The 19222-nt window shown below is 45.1% G+C and overlaps 1 protein-coding gene across 1 annotated transcript; it reads left to right on the plus strand.

Annotated features, from left to right (window-relative positions):
• The first annotated feature begins 4 nt into the window (after window positions 1–4).
• Window positions 5–16876, plus strand: LOC119383241 (fatty acyl-CoA reductase 1). Its single transcript, XM_037651290.2, has 12 exons — window positions 5–229; window positions 1509–1625; window positions 3532–3710; window positions 4436–4508; window positions 5682–5788; window positions 5988–6165; window positions 7206–7250; window positions 7954–8072; window positions 9255–9494; window positions 11186–11315; window positions 14019–14146; window positions 14988–16876. The coding sequence occupies exons 1-12, from the start codon at window positions 131–133 to the stop codon at window positions 15199–15201; spliced, it is 1629 nt and encodes a 542-aa protein (XP_037507218.1). The 5' UTR covers window positions 5–130; the 3' UTR covers window positions 15202–16876.
• The last annotated feature ends 2346 nt before the right edge of the window (window positions 16877–19222 follow it).

A 19222-nucleotide genomic window follows, 5' to 3' on the forward strand; every position in this document is an offset into this window, starting at 1 on the left:
ATACCAACACATGACTGGTTCACATAGGGCTAGTATCAGGAGGAAAGCGGAAACAACAGTACTATTATCGCAGCGGCGCCATCTCGATGTAACCTGGTCAACTTGAAAGCAGCGCATCGGAAAAGGACGGATGGAGCTCAGGATGGCATCTATGGATAAACCTTTTATACCCGATTTTTACAAGGATAAGGACATTTTTATAACTGGAGCAACCGGGTTTATGGGAAAGGTAAGTGTCTACATCATGTAAAACACATCTGCGATTGAGAGATAACCAGATTCTCATTTTCAGACACTTAAATGTATCAGCGCATCCTTAAACACAAACGAAACTGAAGAAGCTGATAAAACCTCCATTGCTAGTGGAAGCCTATTAAAGCTCTACATTTGCAAGCACAATAGTCTTTTGCTCGCTATTTCACAGGCGTGTCACCAACGATCCTTTAGAAAACGACAAAGTACATTTTCTGTTAGTGTCTGTGTACAATTAACTATTTGGCGTGAAAACACCTCTGACGCTACAGAGAGCAGGATTTGAGCCAATATAACGATCTGAGCATGTTCATAGTCCCAGACCTAAATGATGATGTACGCTGGCTTTGCTGCAAAGCTTCTCAGCGCTGTATGAAAAAAAAAAATTGTGCGACAAAGCGTGAGTCATAGTATTCTTCTATTTGTATATCAACCATGTTATCAATAAATGTAATATTAGAATATTTAATTTTATTAAAATGCACAGGATGCATCATACACATCCGAGCAGATAAAAAATGCATGACGATTTTACGTAACGTAACGGCGCGTCGCTCTCCCAGCAACTGCAGACTAAAAAAAAAAAAAAGAACGTATTTGTAGATTACGCACCTAAAAAAAAGGATTCGCCAAATTTAGTAAGTAGAAGAAGTGCGGGCGTTCTAAGTGGCACACTGAAACCAAACCAATAACAAATGTTTTGCGCGGAGTTGATCGGATTCACCTTGCACATTGCACTTGTAAAAAGATGCCTGTAAAGCTGGCTTTGTCACTAGTATAGTGTTACTGCGGAAGAGCTTGCTTACGTGCAGGGGAGGTCGCTTTACTTCTATGTGGGTGAGTGCATGGCTAAGGAAAATGACGCGTAAGAGTTGAACATTGTCGCTTAAAAGAGTTACCTCTATGTTTATCAACTGTGCAACACGCTGCACCATGGAATGTCAGAGTCTCACATACAAATTGTTTTTGTTTCATTTCGAGAATACATGCGGTGCATTAAATAAGTGAATAATATTGTCACTGGCTTGAAATTTATGCATCCATGCATTACCCACACAGAGTCTAAGAAACTGCAAACAAATATTTCTACGTGTAGTTACAGGTTAAACAACCCGAAACAGTCAAAATTAATCTGAGCCCCTACACAATGTGCGTCATAACCATCTCAAGGTGTTTTAGAAAAGACCCTATAATTTTTTAATTTTCTAAACGGGTGCATGCTGAATTCACAATAACTCAAGCAACGTTCAATACAGGTGCTCCTGGAGAAGCTACTCCGATCATGTGGTGGTCTGCGCCGAATATTTGTCCTGATGCGTGCCAAAGGAGGAGCGTCGCCCCAAGCCCGCCTCGACGAATTACTCGATTCAGAAGTAAGTTTTCTTCCTTTTCTCCAGAAATTGAAAACAATAACATTCTCATTTGTGGTAGCCGTGCCGACTTCTTCTGTTACCTTCTGAACAATGACACCAAGAACTGTTACTATTGCTACGGAAGGCGTCATCTCCCCTAACACCCCTCTCCCCCTCCTTTTTTTCTCGACCTCGTCAGTGTTCTTTTCGCTCCTCATAATTATAGTGAATGCCATATAGTATTTTCTGGCTCCGTCTTCCTTTCATCCTTTCGCCGCCACCCTCCTTCGCAGTTCTTCGATGTTCACTATTGATGACCCCAACAATGCTATGCTCGTAACCTCTTTCATGAACGCGGTTTTTATGTAAGATGTAATTAAACCCAATTTGTACCTCTCATGGCGCATAAAGTACGTACTTTCCCTAGTTTAAAATCCACAACATGGCGCGAAATTTGTGCCGCGGTGTGCGTTTTGGGCTCATCCATGCGCACTTATCATGCTTCTTTCTTTCTTCCTTTCTTTCTTTCTTTCTTTCTTTCTTTCTTTCTTTCTTTCTTTCTTTCTTTCTTTCTTTCTTTCTTTCTTTCTTTCTTTCTTTCTTTCTTTCTTTCTTTCTTTCTTTCTTTCTTTCATTCTTTCTTTCTTTCTTTCTTTCTTTCTTTCTTTCTTTCTTTCTTTCTTTCTTTCTTCCTTATGAAACGATGCATGCGCTTAAACGCTCGCTCCGGCTCTCTGAATAACACGATGTCACTTGTAAAATAAAAAAGACCGCGAGTATTTCATATAGACACAATGTACGAGTTGGTGAGCTAACCCGACGGACACGCTTATGGGACACTTCAACTGCGTCGTGAAGCACAGTGCGAATCGAGAAATAATAATAATAATATCTGGGGTTTAACGTCCCAAAACCACGATATGATTATGAGGGACGCGGTAGTGGAGGGCTCCGGAAATTTCGGCCACCTGGGGTTCTTTAACGTGCACCTAAATCTAAGTTCACGGGCCTCAAATATTTTCGCCTCCATCGAAAATACAGCCGCCGCGGACGGGATTCAATCGAGAAATGACGAATTGGCCAAACTGCCGCGAAAAAAGCATCGCCAGCGGCTGATGTTGCCTGTAAAGTTGTCTTTTCTGTAAGTAAACGTTGTGTGCAGCGAAGCCTACTTTAGAACACCTTGGGCGTGACAATGGTACCTTGTTTGAGAGCAGCGTTACTAGATTGTCAAAGAGACAGGTTAAGTAGAATTGGAGCGACATGAAAGCGAGCGCACAACGTTGAGGGAGACAAATGTGGGAAATTAAAGGCATACTGCAATTCACTGTCATTTAACGTACTCAGCAAAGCTTTAGACTACTCGACAGATGCGTCTTATTGCTATAGCGATTATATGACTCTCGAGGGACTTTAAATCCGTCGGCGCCACCAATGTAATGTTGACTCACTCGGCTACACATGCGTGGTTTGAGGGTGGTGAGTTAGAGGGTGTTTTGAAGCGTGGAGTATGTCTGGCTGCAGATACGACGATAAGAAGTGGACGCGACATCAACATATGGCTACTGACATGAGCATTGTGCGCCGCATGAGATGTGTTCCTAAGCATACTAGCGTGTTCCTATAAGCGTTAAAGTAGCATTTCTGTTGAATTTCTGAGCTAGCATTCCGGCTGAGCACTGAGCTGCAAGAAATCTGTGTGTTTCTCTTTAGGAGCGCTGGTCATTTCTGGCATGGTCTTCCAGACAAACCAGACATTTGGTTACGCCAGGAAAGAAACAACGCCTGCGGTCACTGTTGAGGGGCTTATTTTATTGTATTGGGATAAGTTGAAGTCACTCCTCTTCCCATCTTTTCCTCGCTGTATTGCCATGCACCCGTGTGTTGGGTCACAAGACTAACGCGTACGTTCTACATTCGAGCACAGATATTCCACGCTCTGCGCTGTTCCGATTCACACTTCGCGCGAGGCAAGGTGATCGCCGTGGAAGGGGACCTCACCCTGCCGGAACTTGGTCTCAGCGCCGAACACCGCAGAGCGTTGCTGGACAACGTCGACATCGTCTTCCATTCGGCCGCCATTGTCAAGTTCGACGAACCACTGAAGTGAGTACTCACGCGCAGAAATTATGAATGAGATGAGATGCCAGATGCTCTACTGTCGCCTGTCTGAAAACACTCATTAGCTATTCTTGTCTCCAGCGCTTTACGGTGGCTCTGCTTCCTAAGATACTTGCCATTTATTGCGATAACAAGGCATTTTAATTAGCGCAGTCGTCATCGACGTCATGCACTTGCTAGTAAGACGGTGCATGATACACTAAACTATCCCCATGATGGGGTGACCATACCCACGAGCTCGTTCTTCACGCGCACCATGTATTTGATGTCACGATATCTTCAGTGGGTGTCAGTATGACGTCAGGGCAAAGTGAATAACTTTATGGCGGAGGGCCAGCATGTGAGAAACATTTATATATTTGCATTGTATGAATGTTCGAAAGATATCAACTATATAGTACGCCATTGCGATCACTGCATGCTTCTATTTACAGGGGATTCCAAAACAGCACCGACATATACTCACGCACTGATTGTCATCGGTTATTCCAACCACTTAGACTAACCAGAGTATTTTATTGAGTCCTTTTTAGATTGCGCAAACACAATCAAAATATCGGAACAAGCGTTATTAGTCAGCTTTTCTGCGCGGCGCCGTTTGGTTAGGAGAACTAAGGAAATACCCTCCTTGGCAGCAAAATATTCAGAGCTCACCGCCACGAATTCGAAAGCGTGTAATATGTATTTTCTTTTCTGTGCCTGCTTTCCAGGAGTTCCATTGACATGAACGTTCTAGGCACAAGGAGACTGCTGCAGCTCTGTCAGGGCATGAGCAAGCTAAAGGTAGTTACAAGGTTTTCTCATTGGAAGATTCTTGCCCTTCGACAGTTGAAAAGAAGTTTATCTTAATTCTTTCACTTCAGAGGATGCTGAAAGGCCTGTTTAATCAATTAATTAACTTGAATAATTTACTTACAGGTAATAAACACTAAAAAAACGTTCTTCCAGTCGATTACGTCTCTACGTTACGTTACAATTTTGCTGCAGTTTCTCCTATTAAAGCTTCCAGCCCTATAATATCACGCGAGTTTTCAGCATGGGTTTTTCTATATTTTACCAATGCAGGGGCGTAATTTTTCTTGAAATTCTATCATGTGCCAAAAGATAAGTTGCGATTGCAAATATGCATATAGCTACATACGGAAGTCATGCTATGAAACATGTAACGTCTCTCGTTGAATTCTCGGGAGTCGTCAACCATCTAACACTTTCGTACTTTCTTGTGTGCACGATACCAAGCCACGGCTTTTGGCGAAAGTGTCCTGTTCGCCCTTCTGGCATGCACGTGTCATCGGAAATTTAGCTCGACGAGGCATATAAATAAATAAAGAGACATTTCAATGAATGGCAATGAGGTCGTCACAGCAGATTTTACGTATTAGGAGTAATTACTAATGAATTCGACGCAGCGCCTAAACTTTCCTTAAAGGCCCTTGGCGCAGTCAAAACGTTTCTGTTAAACGCCGCAGAAATGAGCGTATGCTGCGGATGTTGTCTGTCATTGCTGAACCTAACTCTGCCAGGTGCGGCGCTCACATCTCCATTACGGCTGCGGAGCGCAGTGAATTATTTGCTGTTAATTGCTGCGCAGCTGTTCTGAGAGCTTTGAGAGAGAGCGGCGTTTTCTCACAGCAGCTGAATGACTGACGCCTAGCTAAATTGACTACATGCATTTTAGCCTTCTTGCAGTTTCCGTATTTTTTCGTGAGAAAGCCGTGCTATGACACATCCCGTTTACGCTAAGCCTCCTCCACACGTACTGTCCTCCGACTACTGTACTGAGATGTAACCTGCCGCTATCTCATTGTCTTGCCAACAGTCAACCTCAGCCGTCCGGGGCCTGTACCGTCTTTGCTTTGAATATCTGCTGTGATTTGCGATTACAATAACAGCGTATTTGCCGTGTGAGCGTAGAGCAGGAGCCCAAAGCTATCGTGACTTTTCTTTCCCCTGTAGGCCCTGGTGCACGTGTCGACGGCGTACTGCAACTGCGACAAGGAGGAGGTGGCGGAGGTCATATACCCGCCGCCTTTCGACCCGCAGAACGTCATCGATGCGGTCAGGTACAAGACAGTTTCTCGTGCTTTTCTCGTCGTCGAAGGGTCGCTGAGGTGACAGCCATATTTGTCAGGAATAGACACGCAATTAAAGAAGAAGAGATAGATAAATTTCACACAACTGTGCAGAGAATGTAAAGCCCAGGCTCAGTAAAGTCTCACTAGTTAGTCTCCACATAGCACTGGGTACACTTTTCTTGCGCAGCTGGATGGACGATCCGCTGGTGGAGGCCATCACGCCCAAGTTGCTGGGCAGCCGGCCCAACATGTACACCTTCACCAAGGCCCTGGCCGAGACATTGGTGGCCGACGAGAGGGGATCCCTGCCTGTGGCCATCGTCAGGCCATCCATCGTCACAGCCGCCTGGCAGGAACCCATACCGGTGAGGAAGGAGGGCTATACGTCACCACTCTTCTCGCAGAACTTATCTGCTGGACCAAGTGTCTTACTAATTCATGAGTGCATCAGTGCAGGCCGTCTTGGTCATTTAAATCGTGTGATAGCGCGAAGGAAGCGATATAATAAGAACTCACAGGGACCCATATGCATTCGCCTAAGACGAAGAAGGCTTTCGCTTTTTCCTTCTTTTCCTTCTCAGTCGATGTATCTATCCTCCTCCACCACCGAAAGCTTTTCTGCACCTATCGTGCTTTTGTACAGCCTCCAGGATCGGAGGCATGGCAAGCTTTCTGCACCTAACCTGATTTTGCACTGACCCCGTGATCGGCACACTGCACACATTTGACCAAGCGGAGATGTCATGCGATGACGTCATCATGTGACGTCGCGGTACGTGAAGTCACGATGACGTCACAAATTTTGACGACCTGAGACGTCATGATGAGGCGACGCCATCACGTGAAGATTATTTTTGCACCACTCGTGTTGACGCCGACGCCGACGGTCAATTCTGGCACTTGATGAGGCATATAAGGCTTTCGCCTTAATAACTATGGGGGTTTTACGTCCCAAAACCACGATATGATTATGATGGACGCCGTAGTGGATGGCTCCGTAAATTTCAACCACTCGAGGTTCTTTAACGTGCACCTTAATCTATATAGTAGACGGGCCCGCCTCCATAAAAATGCGGCCGCCGCTGCCGGGATTCGATCCCGTGACCTTCGGGGGTAAGGAGGCGAGACACCAACAAAGTACGCAAGGGAGACGCTGATGCCTCGTTTCCTTTGTGCTATCAGAAGCTATGGATCAGTGCCAACTAGAGCGACCTCAGGGCTTGCTAAGTTGCACTTAAAGAAAGCACGTGATTCCATGGCACACTTATTTGGCGTGTTTTTGAGTTTATGTTTGCCTTCACGCCGTCAGCCTCAGGGAGAACAGTTAAGCTGCTGTCAACGGTCACAAGTCTCCTTAAGCCGGTCGCAAGATAATTAAGAAGGTATTTTTTAATGCCACTCGCAGGGCTGGATTGACAATATCAACGGACCCACTGGCCTTCTTGTAGCAGTGAGTATTTTCCCATTACGTTGAGAGCATGCGTGCTTACTGCGTACTCGCTTAAACATAGCTGTGATGCATCGCGAATGAAAATACATTTTTCGCTCTGTTCCTAAATGTACCAGCGGTTCTTCAAGCAACAATTATCAGTCAAATGAAAGATAGGGAATTGATATAGACACTCGCAAATGATGACTGAATAGTCCTTTCTGTAAGGAAACTTTCGCGAGAACGGCCCCCGTATTAACTATAATCAATAGTTGTTTGCTATTACTATTTCTTAATAGCATAAAACGCGGTGTTGTCAACAATAGTATTTCTCAGAAACTGGATTACTGACGACAAACTTATTTACACGGGTCAGTCGCTGGCCTAAATTATGAGGTTCGACGCATCTATGACATAATTCAGTTGCTCCAATATGTGCGTGGACTTCACAGGTGCGAGATTTACCGGTGGTCTCCGTGCGAATGCGCATTTTATAATGTGAGAGGCGAAGCGTAAAAAAAAAGATGTAAATGGATCATTTGCGGATGGTTTACAGTTTTCTTTCTTTCTTTCTTTCTTTCTTTCTTTCTTTCTTTCTTTCTTTCTTTCTTTCTTTCTTTCTTTCTTTCTTTCTTTCTTTCTTTCTTTCCTTCTTTCCTTCTTTCTTTCTTTCTTTCTTTCTTTCTTTTCTTTCTTTCTTTCTTTCTTTCTTTCTTTCTCTAAGTCCGGCAAAGGTCTCCTCCGATCTATGGTGGCAGACACGGAAAAGGCAGCCGACTTCGTACCCGTGGACGTGGTCATCAACACTATGATCATCGTAGCTTGGCACACTGCAATGCACAGGTGGGTCACGTGCCCTCCCGTCTCTTCTTGAACCGCGTGCACAGGGCTCCTTAGAGGTGCGTGTCGCCGAAGCGTCGTACCAATTAGTCGCATTTCACTTCCCTAAAGTTCATCAATGGCTGCTGGCGCCTCTTTTAATGAATAACGAGTTCTATAGATAAAAATGTTTCAAGGTGGCGGTACTCTTTCATCTGGCAACCATCCTCCTCTCTGTCGCCCTCTCCAACTATTATCCGCATGTGACTAGTGTAGTGCGGTCACATGCATGCCCACGTGGCTACACTGATTACCAGTGCCACCAAATCGTTTCAAGGTCTCTCTAACGTAGTATGGTTTAATTACGCATGGATGAAGGTCTACAGCACGGGCTAGAGTTTCGGGATCAGGACTGTTAATAAATGAAGTGCGACACTAACTAGACAGTTTCGGGATCTGTGCTGTTAATAAATGATAATAATAATATCTGGGGTTTAACGTCCCAAAACCACGATATGATTATGAGAGACGCCGTAGTGAAGGGCTCCGGAAATTTCGACCACCTGGGGTTCTTTAACGTGCACCTAAATCTAAGTACACGGGCCTCAGACATCTTCGCCTCCATCGAAAATGCAGCCGCCGCGCTGTTAATAAATGAAGTACAACACTAACTGGAAGCTTTTTGTCTTTGCATGCATGTTTAGAGGTGTAAAAAAATGGGAGTGCTAGCCCCAAATCTCGAATAGACGAGGAGGAGGAGGAGGAAGGAGAGAATGGTGCTATGTTGAAGCTTGCCTATGTTTATAGGGACCTTATGCATATATCGGATAAGTTGTTAGCTGCGGCAGATAGCTTACATGGCTCCTTTTGCCAGGGAATGTACATAAAATGATGATAAAAATTCATTGTGTTTTCTCTTCCTAAAGCTGCGCAGGTAGTTATGAGAGACGCCATATAGTGGGGGTCCCACGAATTTTGTTTTGATTGATGTTTTTTTTAACGTGCACCCGCGTCAAAAGCAGCCAACCGGGCAATCTAGTTGACTTCGGTATTTTTTATCTCCTTGCATTATCACGCTCTCTTGCGTTATATCTTTTGCCTTTTGATGCGCCCGAAAAATTGAAAGCACTTGAAACGCTTTTCTCCTCAAACAATTTGTGCCCAACGTGAAGATCCTAATCCCACGCTCCACGTTTCTATGTGCAGGCCGGACAAGGTCGCAGTGTACCACGTGGCGTCGGGCACCCTACGCAAGCTGACGTGGGGCGACATCGAGACAATCGCGTACCCACTCCTTCTCTGGCACCCGATGCCGCACGCTGTTCGGCACCCGGGCGGCAGCTTCAAGAAGAGCCGTTTCCTGAACGTGCTCTCCATGTTCTTCGAGCACCGGTGCCCCGCCGTGATTTTCGACGCCTACCTGTGGCTCTCCGGAAGGAAGCCCAAGTGAGCGTTGCTCTTGTTGATTCGTGCACATCTAAGTTGTTGGTCACTGAACGTGGCGCAGATTGGAAATGCTCACAAGCTTACTCAGGGCGGCTACCGCGTTTGTACGGCAGTTAAGCTTATCCGAAAGTAAACATAGAAATAAGCGGGGGCGTAGCCAGAAACTTTTTAGATGCGAAGCATCTTATGGCGGAGTTCAATCCGGTGGTGGTGGTGGTGGTGTGCGGAGTGACCACCTTTACTGCGCATGCGCAAACCCTCTCCGCACGCCTCTTCTCCACTCCCCCTCTGAAACGCGGGCTCGACATGCCGAAACGCTGCTTCGCATCACCTCATGGTCCCCTTTAGCGGGAGATGGCGTAATTTTTTCAAGGGGGACCGCCCTTTATGTGTGATCTTGGGTGGGTTTGTATGGGTGTGTGTACATGATGGAAACATGCAAAATTGAAAAATTTCGGGGGGCAGGGGGGAGGGGGGAGGGGGAGGGGGGGGAGGGGGAAGGGGGGTTGGTTTGAACTGTTCTGGCTACTCCGATGGAAGGAAGGCACAGTTGTATGAAGTAGAGTTAATGTACAAACTTCCGGCGATGACATAAGTCGAGTAAACTCGACGCAATATAATTGACGAGCGCTAATTTGCAAGCTGAGAGAACGCGTTGTGTTGTGAACCTGTATTTGTCGGCGTATGCGTGCCGTGTTTGTGGGTGTGTGTATGCAAGCGAGCACGTCTGTTACATGCCCCGAAGAAGGTAATGATATGTGATCGCTCCAAATAGACATTGCAGGGGCGTAGCCAGAAATTTTTTTCGGGGGGGGGGGGTTCAACCATACTTTATGTATGTTCGTGCTTGCGTTTGTATGTGTGCATGCCTATATACGCAAGCAAAACTGAAAAATTTCGGGGGGGGTTTGAACCCCCCCAACCCCCCCCCTTGGCTACGCCCCTGAGACATTGCTACTCCTATGTTGCCTTGGTTCTGCAGACTGAATGCAAATAAAAATTTTAGAGCTTCTTTTATGGGCTTTTATTTGAAGGCAGAGTTAGTGCATTTGTTTACTATGGACTTTAAAAAATAACTTATGCCATGTTTTAAAGGACACAAAGCCATCTTTGCTTCACCTTGTAAATTCTGCTCTGTCTTTCCAAAGCAAAGACACTAAACGATTTGGATCAAACTGTGAACGTTCTTCTCCTTTAGTTTTTTTACTCGCTCGGGCTATCAGCGTATGCGTCATTTCAATATCAATAGCATTTTTAGCCTACTTCAGACGTCTTGAGTTTATCTACCTATCACTTTACGGCATTTACCAGTAAAAGAGATCCTTGAATATTTTTTTTTCGGCATTGGGGCACGCAGCAGCGCGTCGCACATATTGGGGGCAACACAAGGGAAAGTGAACTTGGTGTGGTCATCACGCGCGCCGCCGCTCGATGACGCAACATTTTGAGAGGTAGGCACGAGATGAGGAGCCTGGTTGCAGTACATATCTAATATGCGTGACGGCTTTCGGTCACTTAGGGCTCACTGCGAACAAACAAATGTGCAGTCAAACAGCTCTGGGACAGACGCGTTTTCGGCGATGGAAATGCAGTGCGTCGGTACACATTTCTTCAGTGTTAATCGCACTGTGACGTCGGCATCCATCGTGAGATCGGTTGTGCCGCAATTTTCTTAAACCTTCCCGATGCAGGATGCTCCGCCTGTTCAACAAGCTCTACAAGGTGATGGTCTCCCTCGAGTACTTCACCACCCATGAGTGGCGATTCCACTGCGGGAACTTGCTGGCACTCCTGCAGGAAATATCACCCGCAGACCGAAAGGTGCGTGTAGCTTCAACTTCGCTGTCACCGAGGCGTCAAAGCATGTCATTTAATTAGCTCAAATGCTTTTATTTGAAGCGACAGCTCCACTCCTCCCGGTGCAAACTCAGAAAACTACTTTGAGCTTGAAGCTCAGCCAACGGCAATTTCCTTCTCTTCCTCCTCGCACGTGCGTCGTCATAGCAACGGACATGCGCAGTGTGGTTTCTTTTTCTCTCCGCACACCCTTCTCTGTCGCTCAGCGAGACTCCTGAGACGGCGGCCGCGCGCGCCTCGAGACCTCAATTTTTCTCATGTGACACCCGCGCCGGCAATACGAAGACAAATGTGGACAGCATACCGCTGCTTGCCGAGCGGGGGCGCCGACGCAAGAGACACCGTCATGGCGGCAGTTGCTGCTATCCCTCGACAAGCTTGGTTTAATCACGGCATTTTTTCGCTCTATGCAGGCGCGCTTGTCAACGAACCGTTGCTTTTAACGTTACCGCTGCTGCATATGGGACTACCCTTTCCCGCCTTCTTACCTCTTCGTCGCGGATTAATGACGTGTGCCTGTCCTCTGCACTCATTATAGCGTTTTGCCCTTGTTACTTGCTCGCGTGTAATATTATGCCAAGCATTGTCGGTTATTTATCGTTAAACGAGGACAATAAGACAAGGAACGTTCGCATCGGTGTTTTACTCTATAGCTGGTTCTATGGCAATAAAGTCCCATTAGCTTCCGTAGAGTGCCGTCAAACACCATTCTTTTCTTTCTTTTTTGTTCTTTTTTGTGCATACCTGCTCCTTTGGGCTAGAGAGCACAGCACCAAACTGATGATTTGAATGTCTGGTGGATGCGCGGAACTTTTTGCCGAAATAAAAGCAGCGCTATCTCTTTATATCACTACCACGAAGATGTTCTGTGGACATTTTATATCGGTGTCACACGGTGCACTGCTGATCGCGATTAAGCCTGAACGAGATCATATTTCTCAACTGTGATTGGAAACGTTCTACACCTGGCGTAAAGAAGCCAATCACGACTAAGAAATTCGATCCGGATTACGCGTGATCACGATCAAAAGTCCTCGTGTTGTGACGCCGGTATAACGTTGTCTCCATATTTTTGTGTTTCCGGAGTTCGCGGTATAATCAGAAGGCTTTTATTGAAAATTTTCCTTTACGGCACAATCTTATTTTTTTTTCTCATTTGTCGGAGCCTTTTTTTTTACGGCACAATGCAATTTTGAGCTTTTCGGCTTTTTTCTGCGCATTTATTTTTTTTAGTTTCGCTCACCTGACAAAACAAAATAAAAGAAACGGGGGAGGGGTGGAGGGGGCAGAAAAATCGTCAGGCGAGACAAAAAAAAAAGGCTGAATAACCGCAGGAAAACACTCCATTTACAGTCGGTGTTTGCAACAGCAGAGCCGTTTCCAGCCGTTACGATTTATACTCTAAATATTGCGCACATTTAGCCACGATTAAATGTGTCACTGCAGCACGATCTCTTCCTTTAATTCCGCGAAACACCGAGGACGTTCTAAAATGTTCCCACTTGATGGATGCACAAAAAGCCGGTATACTGAGCGCCGTTGATAAACCAAACTTGGACATGCATCCCTCAGAAAATCTGGCGGTTGAACTAGCTTCTTCAGCAGCATACGTATGATATTCTACCCACCGACGCAGGTTAGAGGCTATGGCGTTCCTGGTCATGGCGGCGGCATTTCGATGGAGGCAAACTATAAGGAAACCCGTGTACTAAGGTTTAGGTGCACGTTAAAGAAATCCGGGTGTACAAAATTTATTCGCAATCCTCCACAATGGCGTGCCTGATGATCATACTGTGGTTTTAGCCCGTAAAAGCCATAAAATAATTATTTCCCGGCGACTGCTTTCTGCATATTTTATCGGATTAGCCCAGAAACGCGGAACTCCGCTCATACTATTCACAGAAGCATGCAGTTGGAACAATGACTTCAGTTGTTGCTTCGCGAACTCGAGTCATATTATCCTCGGGATATAGCCGACAGCCTTTCAAAAGTTTGAGTCGCTTTGCCTCACCGATTTCTGCTGGTGCTTCTGATAGCATTGTGTTAACATATCACTGCCTTTGCATAACCGTTGATAACACTCGCAATGGTTCCAGAATGTCCGACTTATGGCTTCCAGAATCTTGGATTTCCTGCAAAATTCATACTCACCTCTGCCTTACAGCTGTATATCCCATTTGCGCACAAACTCCAATCAGAGCTCAGCATGCAGTGTTCGCGTTCTACTTTGAGCTGCGAATATTTAAGTTTTATGAGAGCATATATGTAAGCATCCGACATTCTCTAAGTACGGCCGACTGCAAAGGTTAACATATGTAGGGCTTCACTGCACATTTCGTTAGTGTGACGAAGCCAGCTTTAAAAAGCGTGCGTATCGCTCGTATCTCCGAGGCGAGATGCGGTCATCCCGTACACGTTATCGGCAGTAAAATGAAATTATAATTTTGTGAAACTAAGCCTGCCTGTTACCATTGGACGACACATAGCTAGGTGAGGTAAACAGCGCAAAAAAACGAAGACAGCGCTCGTGTTGTGTCCCTCCTTTACTCTGTCTTCGTTCTTTTGCGCTGTTTACCTGACCTAGCTATAAATCGTTACAAACTTGCCCAGTTTTCAATTCTACTCATTGGACGACACCCTCTCACGATGTGGGCTTCATTGCTGCAGACGTTCTGTGCGGACCTCCGACTGCTGGATTGGGGTAACTACTTCAAGGATTACGTGGTGGGTACACGAAAGTTCGTGCTCAAGGAGGACCCTTCCACCGTGCCGGAGGGACGAAACGCGCTGCGCAGGTATTCATTTAATTGACAGCCCGGCTTGAAAACACACTCTGCCACAAATGCGCGCCTAATGAACGAATTTTGCTTGTTTCTTTAAGGCAACGCAGCTCACTACTAGACCTTGCGTGTTTCGGGCACAGCGTTAAGTTACGTTGCGCATGTTTTGCCTTAACTGATGCCAAACTCACTTGTCATTTTATTAGGTTCTTAAAGCAGTCCATGCCATTAATTATAGATTAATATGAGGCAAAGCTCTCAAAGTTCATGACTTAAACTTTGGGAAACGCTGGTGCAGAGACTGCCTTTCTGGTGAGATGCTACGATGAATTATTAAGTTAAGCCAGATTGCCATATTTAGAGTTATGCACTTGCAAATAATGGAGTAATCTACTCATTTAGTAAAGGTTTTGTATACCATAAACAATGAAATATTTAAATAAAAGTGCCGTAGTGACCTTACAGTTTTCATTCTTGCCTTCCGTGCATTGATCAGAGTTTATCAGAATTGCGTCGGTTTTACTAACAAATATATTTATTTGGTTTCGTAAAAAATACAAAGTACAGTAAATATTTCGAACTTTGCTTTTAAAACGAACTGAGGTGAGTGGAGACACATAAAAAAACGTTCCGTGAAACGTGCGACGTCACAATGGCGTCAATGGTGCCACGTGGCTTAGATAAAAAAATCGCAGAGATCAAAGTATTGGCTTTCATTTCGTTAGCCAATCTTCTCCCACCGACAGACCGCAAGTATAATTTTGCTGCAGTAGTCAACAATTTTAAACTGATTTATTGCTTTCTCCGTATTGACCTTCAAGTGCACTTGCGCAAATGTTGTACGCCGTGTGCGCAGGCTGTACATCTACCAGCAGCTGCTGTACGCCGCGCTCATCGCTCTCGCCTGGCGTCTCATCATGCTCAAGTCCAAGTCGGCGTGTCGCCTCTGGCACGGCCTCGTCTCGCTCTTCCTGCCCCTGCTGAGCCTCGTGTCGTCTGCGTTCGGGCTGCCATACCCGGAAGACGCGTCGCCGCACCCCGCGCCTTCTTCTACCGGCGTCAGGCCGTAAAACGCTACACTCACATTAAATGTCATTGGCGTAGCGCATCCGTGACTGGCCGAAGAGCGACACAAACAAACAACGTGCTAACTTTGACCGACACATCTATTTCGTCACCTACGCCATACATTTGCGGAGAGTACAGTCATCTACACTACTAACAAGAACGAGTTCGTTCCTTTAAGTTTATGCTTGGTTTTGTGGGAGCCCAAAAGCGAGAAATGGCGCTAGGACAGCTAAAACGCTATCGTAACGGACAGACGAAGATGGAAACGCTCTAGTAACAATGGAGGAGATCATCACGGAAGAAAGGGAGCCTTGAAAGAATAGTCGCGTGACACTACTGAACCCCACAGACATAAAAAAAGACAAAGACAAACGCATTGTAAAACGGCCCTTACCTCGTCATTAACTCGGCCAGTAAGCTACAACGGTGTCCAAGGCGTCCTAACTATTCCTCTAGCAAATATATTTCACGCCTTATTTTTTAAAGCTTCGAATCATTTGTTCTTTTTCTAGTCGCTATTACATCGCCAGTTCCCTTAGTCGCGGCTCATAGCATTGGGCCGGCAGTATCTCCGCAATGTGAACCGTGACAGTCACAGACATTTCTAGTCACAACACAATTTTATATTTCGTACGGGAGGCAATCGTACCGTGAACACGAGCCTATCGTATACCTGCGGCACGAATTTACGTTTTATGTAAGCGCACTGTGGTTGTAACACAAGGCGTATGTGCGTTTTCTTCTTCTTCAAACATTGCCTGCAAAGCTATAAAGGCGGGTCGTTGTACTTATTCCTTCCTTGTTCGACCACTGTTATTCACTTCAAACATCTACGTTTCCGTGAACCTCGGCATCGCTCATTTTCTGTTAGTTTGCTTCCTCTGTAGCTTTTTCCGATAGTTACAACAAAAAATGGAGCCACGTCGCCGAAGAAGGAAAAAAAAAACGACAAGCCTAACAATGCAAACTTTGACACGCAATACTGAGGGAAACGTAGTACACATGCGATATTTAACTGTATAGCGATCATTCGGGCTCGTTACAAAATAACCGATGCAATTTTTCTAACAAATGAAGTGGTTTCCAATTTTGCGATCTGCAACTGTCTTTACCCTCGGGTTCGGACACAATTTTCTAGGCACAATTTTCTGAAAGTCATCGCCCATAGTAATACCACCAGCAGTATATAACTTCGAGCAGTTTTCTTTTTGTTGTCGTTGTTTTGCACATATGTTTCCGTCAAGCTGTAGCAAGCCACAAACACGCAGAAGTATTGCCGGCCTCTAAAAACGAAAGTTGGGGCAATTTTTCTTTCTGAGACTATACTATAGAGGCCGACTGCAATAAGAAGTCAGCAAGTGAAAACTGACGCCTTGGTAACTCAGCGCGTACTTCTGTTGAAAAAACGGGGCCAACGGACGAGATCAATGACAAAACCGGCAAACACACTCCTGTGGTTGTTCGGATAACTTTCTATCCTTTCGTTGTCAAAAAAAATAAAAAGAAAGACTGATTTACATGAAGTTATGCGATGAAATTTGTAATTTTTATCTCTGTCAGCTTTTCTTTCTCCCTGCTGTATCTGTGTGTTGTGTTGCAGTGAATGTTTCATTGTGCCACTGTAGGCATGTCTTATTGTATTTGTACGCGTGTTTCATTAAAAGCTTGCACTGCGAACCTCGTCGGTGTTTTTCTCTTCGCTCCCTCTATCTGTTTATGTTACGAATGAACGCCCATACCACCTGGCGGCGATGGCAGTGTGTAAATAGGCCGCCTTGGAAAGACGCTGGTTCCCATTTGATTTGATCCCAGGTCCATGCGCCTGCACTCACGCGAGAGCCTCTGGGCTTCTCAAAGGGCAGCTCTCACCTAACGTTACGTGCTTACGTATTACCATGCGCCACGGTGAACACATTTATTATTTTTCTGGCGTACCATGGTTCCACTCGCTATAGCTCTCTCTGAACAGCCATGTAGAAAGGCCTCCTAGAGAAGTGATTTTCATGTTTCCCGCTTTAATATGAATGCGTTGCAAATGTGTGCTTGGCAAAATATGACAATCCACGGTTGAAAAGTCTTAACTGCGATGTCACTGTACAATTTTCCGACGCCCACTGCGCGTACATTAATAACCACTTGAGGGTCCGTTGATTAATGTTTATAAGCGAGTTTTAGTACTAAAACACATTCTCACGTAGTAACCTTACTCGATAAACGTCCGCTCTTACTGCGAAAACGACTTGGACCGCAGCCATGCTCTCACAACGTGCGTAGAGCGCGCTTTGCAAATTTTTAGTTGACACAAACCTAGCAAACTGTCTGTAATTGACATTAATGTTACTCTTCATAATGTTGTGATATTAAACGACATATCTCATGGTTATTTTGTTTTTAAGCGTATGAAAAATCTGGGGGGGGGGGGCACCCTGTATGATTTGAACACAGTCGACAAAGACATGTTTTATACATTGGCGATTGCATGAGTACATAGTGCTTTTGATCATTTTCTGATTTGTTTGTTAATTCGATATCAATTTCATAATTTTGGGTTAGCCGGCTCTGATACAGCCTAACTGCCCATGCAGAGCAGAGTAGAACCGCGAACTTTTGGCTCATAACTACACCGGGGAATTAGCCAAGAACCGGGTAGTTAAAAAAATCTTTGAAATGTGTTGTTATATTTTATCAATTAAAACAAGATGGAAAAATAAATTATAGAAATCTTGAGAATACTAAGAATAGGTAAATAGGAAAATAGGAAAATGCGGATAAAAACAAAGCCGGAGAATTGGCAGCAAAAATTAAGAAAATTTGGAAGAAAGAGAAATTGAATCTATAGTATAAATCTCTTTGATCTTTTAAGAAAACCTTCCCGTCGATTGCTGCAACCGCCGAAGACATGATGTCGTTATCTCGAGCAGTTGCGCATGCAAGTTGTTATTTTGATCACGGTTTGATTCTAAAATTTTGATCACGGTTGCATCACGGTTGTACTCGAAAACCGTTGCCCCCAAAGCAGATAAATTTGATGCATCTAAATCTAATCTAAGCAGGCGGAATACTGCATCTAAAGTAATTTTTCGCAAGGAAGAATATCTATTTCAAGAAATTAGAAAATTATCTATATTGCCTCCTGGACTCCTCAAAAAGGCCTGTTGGGGGAAGATGCCAGACCAGCTCTGTGTAAGTAATAATTTACTTTTTGCCTATAAGTAAGTTGTTTTTGTCGTATCCTCGACCATGGCTTATGCTCACTCTGCGGGATTGGCCAAGTATTTATTATATGATTTTAACGCGATAGCGTTAAAGAGCTCGTATCGCAGAAATTCCGCCGTCGGCGTCGGCACCGTTGGTTGTGAGCGAAAAATCATCATCTTGTCCGTGACCGAAAAATCGAAAAAGCTGCAAATAAAATAAATAGTAAAAATGTTTGGTCCGAGTGAGAATCGAACCCAGGCCGTCTGCGTGTCAAGCAGGTGTTCTACCACAGAGCCACGCCCCTGCTTGGAGCTGCACTGAAAGTAACTTTCATGCATCCCAAAAATACGCGTCCTGTATACCGATGTCACAGTACGAGATGTAATATGGCAGTAATATTGCGTGGTACAAGCGTACATTGCCATCGGGCGTCACACCACGTCAATGTCACAACGACTTGGTGGTTTAAAGACAGCCACCCATTACAAAAGGCACACACATTACTCCGCGTATTCCCTTAAGACCACGTAGTGGGTGCATCGCAGCTTCGAAAAAGGTTCTCGTGCATAATTGCTCCTGGTTTAAAGCATGCTACCCATTACATAAGGCACACACCTTATTGCGCGCATTCTGTTAAACACGCGTGGTGTTCGAAGTGCGCACTAGGGGCAGGATATTGCTATCGCGTTACACTCTTAAAGGCGAAGCTTAAGCGTCCCCCAATTTTTTTTTCACGATCACCATCATACCGAGGTGCACGAGCTAGAACGCGTGCCCAAGCGCGTTGTTCCAGATTAGTCTCGCGCTGAAGACAGTGCCAGGCCA

The sequence above is a fragment of the Rhipicephalus sanguineus genome, chromosome 2 (assembly GCF_013339695.2).
Source record: "Rhipicephalus sanguineus isolate Rsan-2018 chromosome 2, BIME_Rsan_1.4, whole genome shotgun sequence".
NCBI classification, from domain to species: domain Eukaryota; kingdom Metazoa; phylum Arthropoda; class Arachnida; order Ixodida; family Ixodidae; genus Rhipicephalus; species Rhipicephalus sanguineus.

Excerpts from the sequence above, each read along its gene's own strand:
- LOC119383241 (XM_037651290.2), top strand. The coding sequence starts at position 131 with ATGGAGCTCAGGATGGCATCTATGGATAAACCTTTTATACCCGATTTT. Across the intron at positions 3,711-4,435 it reads AAGTTCGACGAACCACTGAA|GAGTTCCATTGACATGAACG; the intron begins GTGAGTACTCAC and ends CCTGCTTTCCAG. Across the intron at positions 6,166-7,205 it reads CCTGGCAGGAACCCATACCG|GGCTGGATTGACAATATCAA; the intron begins GTGAGGAAGGAG and ends TGCCACTCGCAG.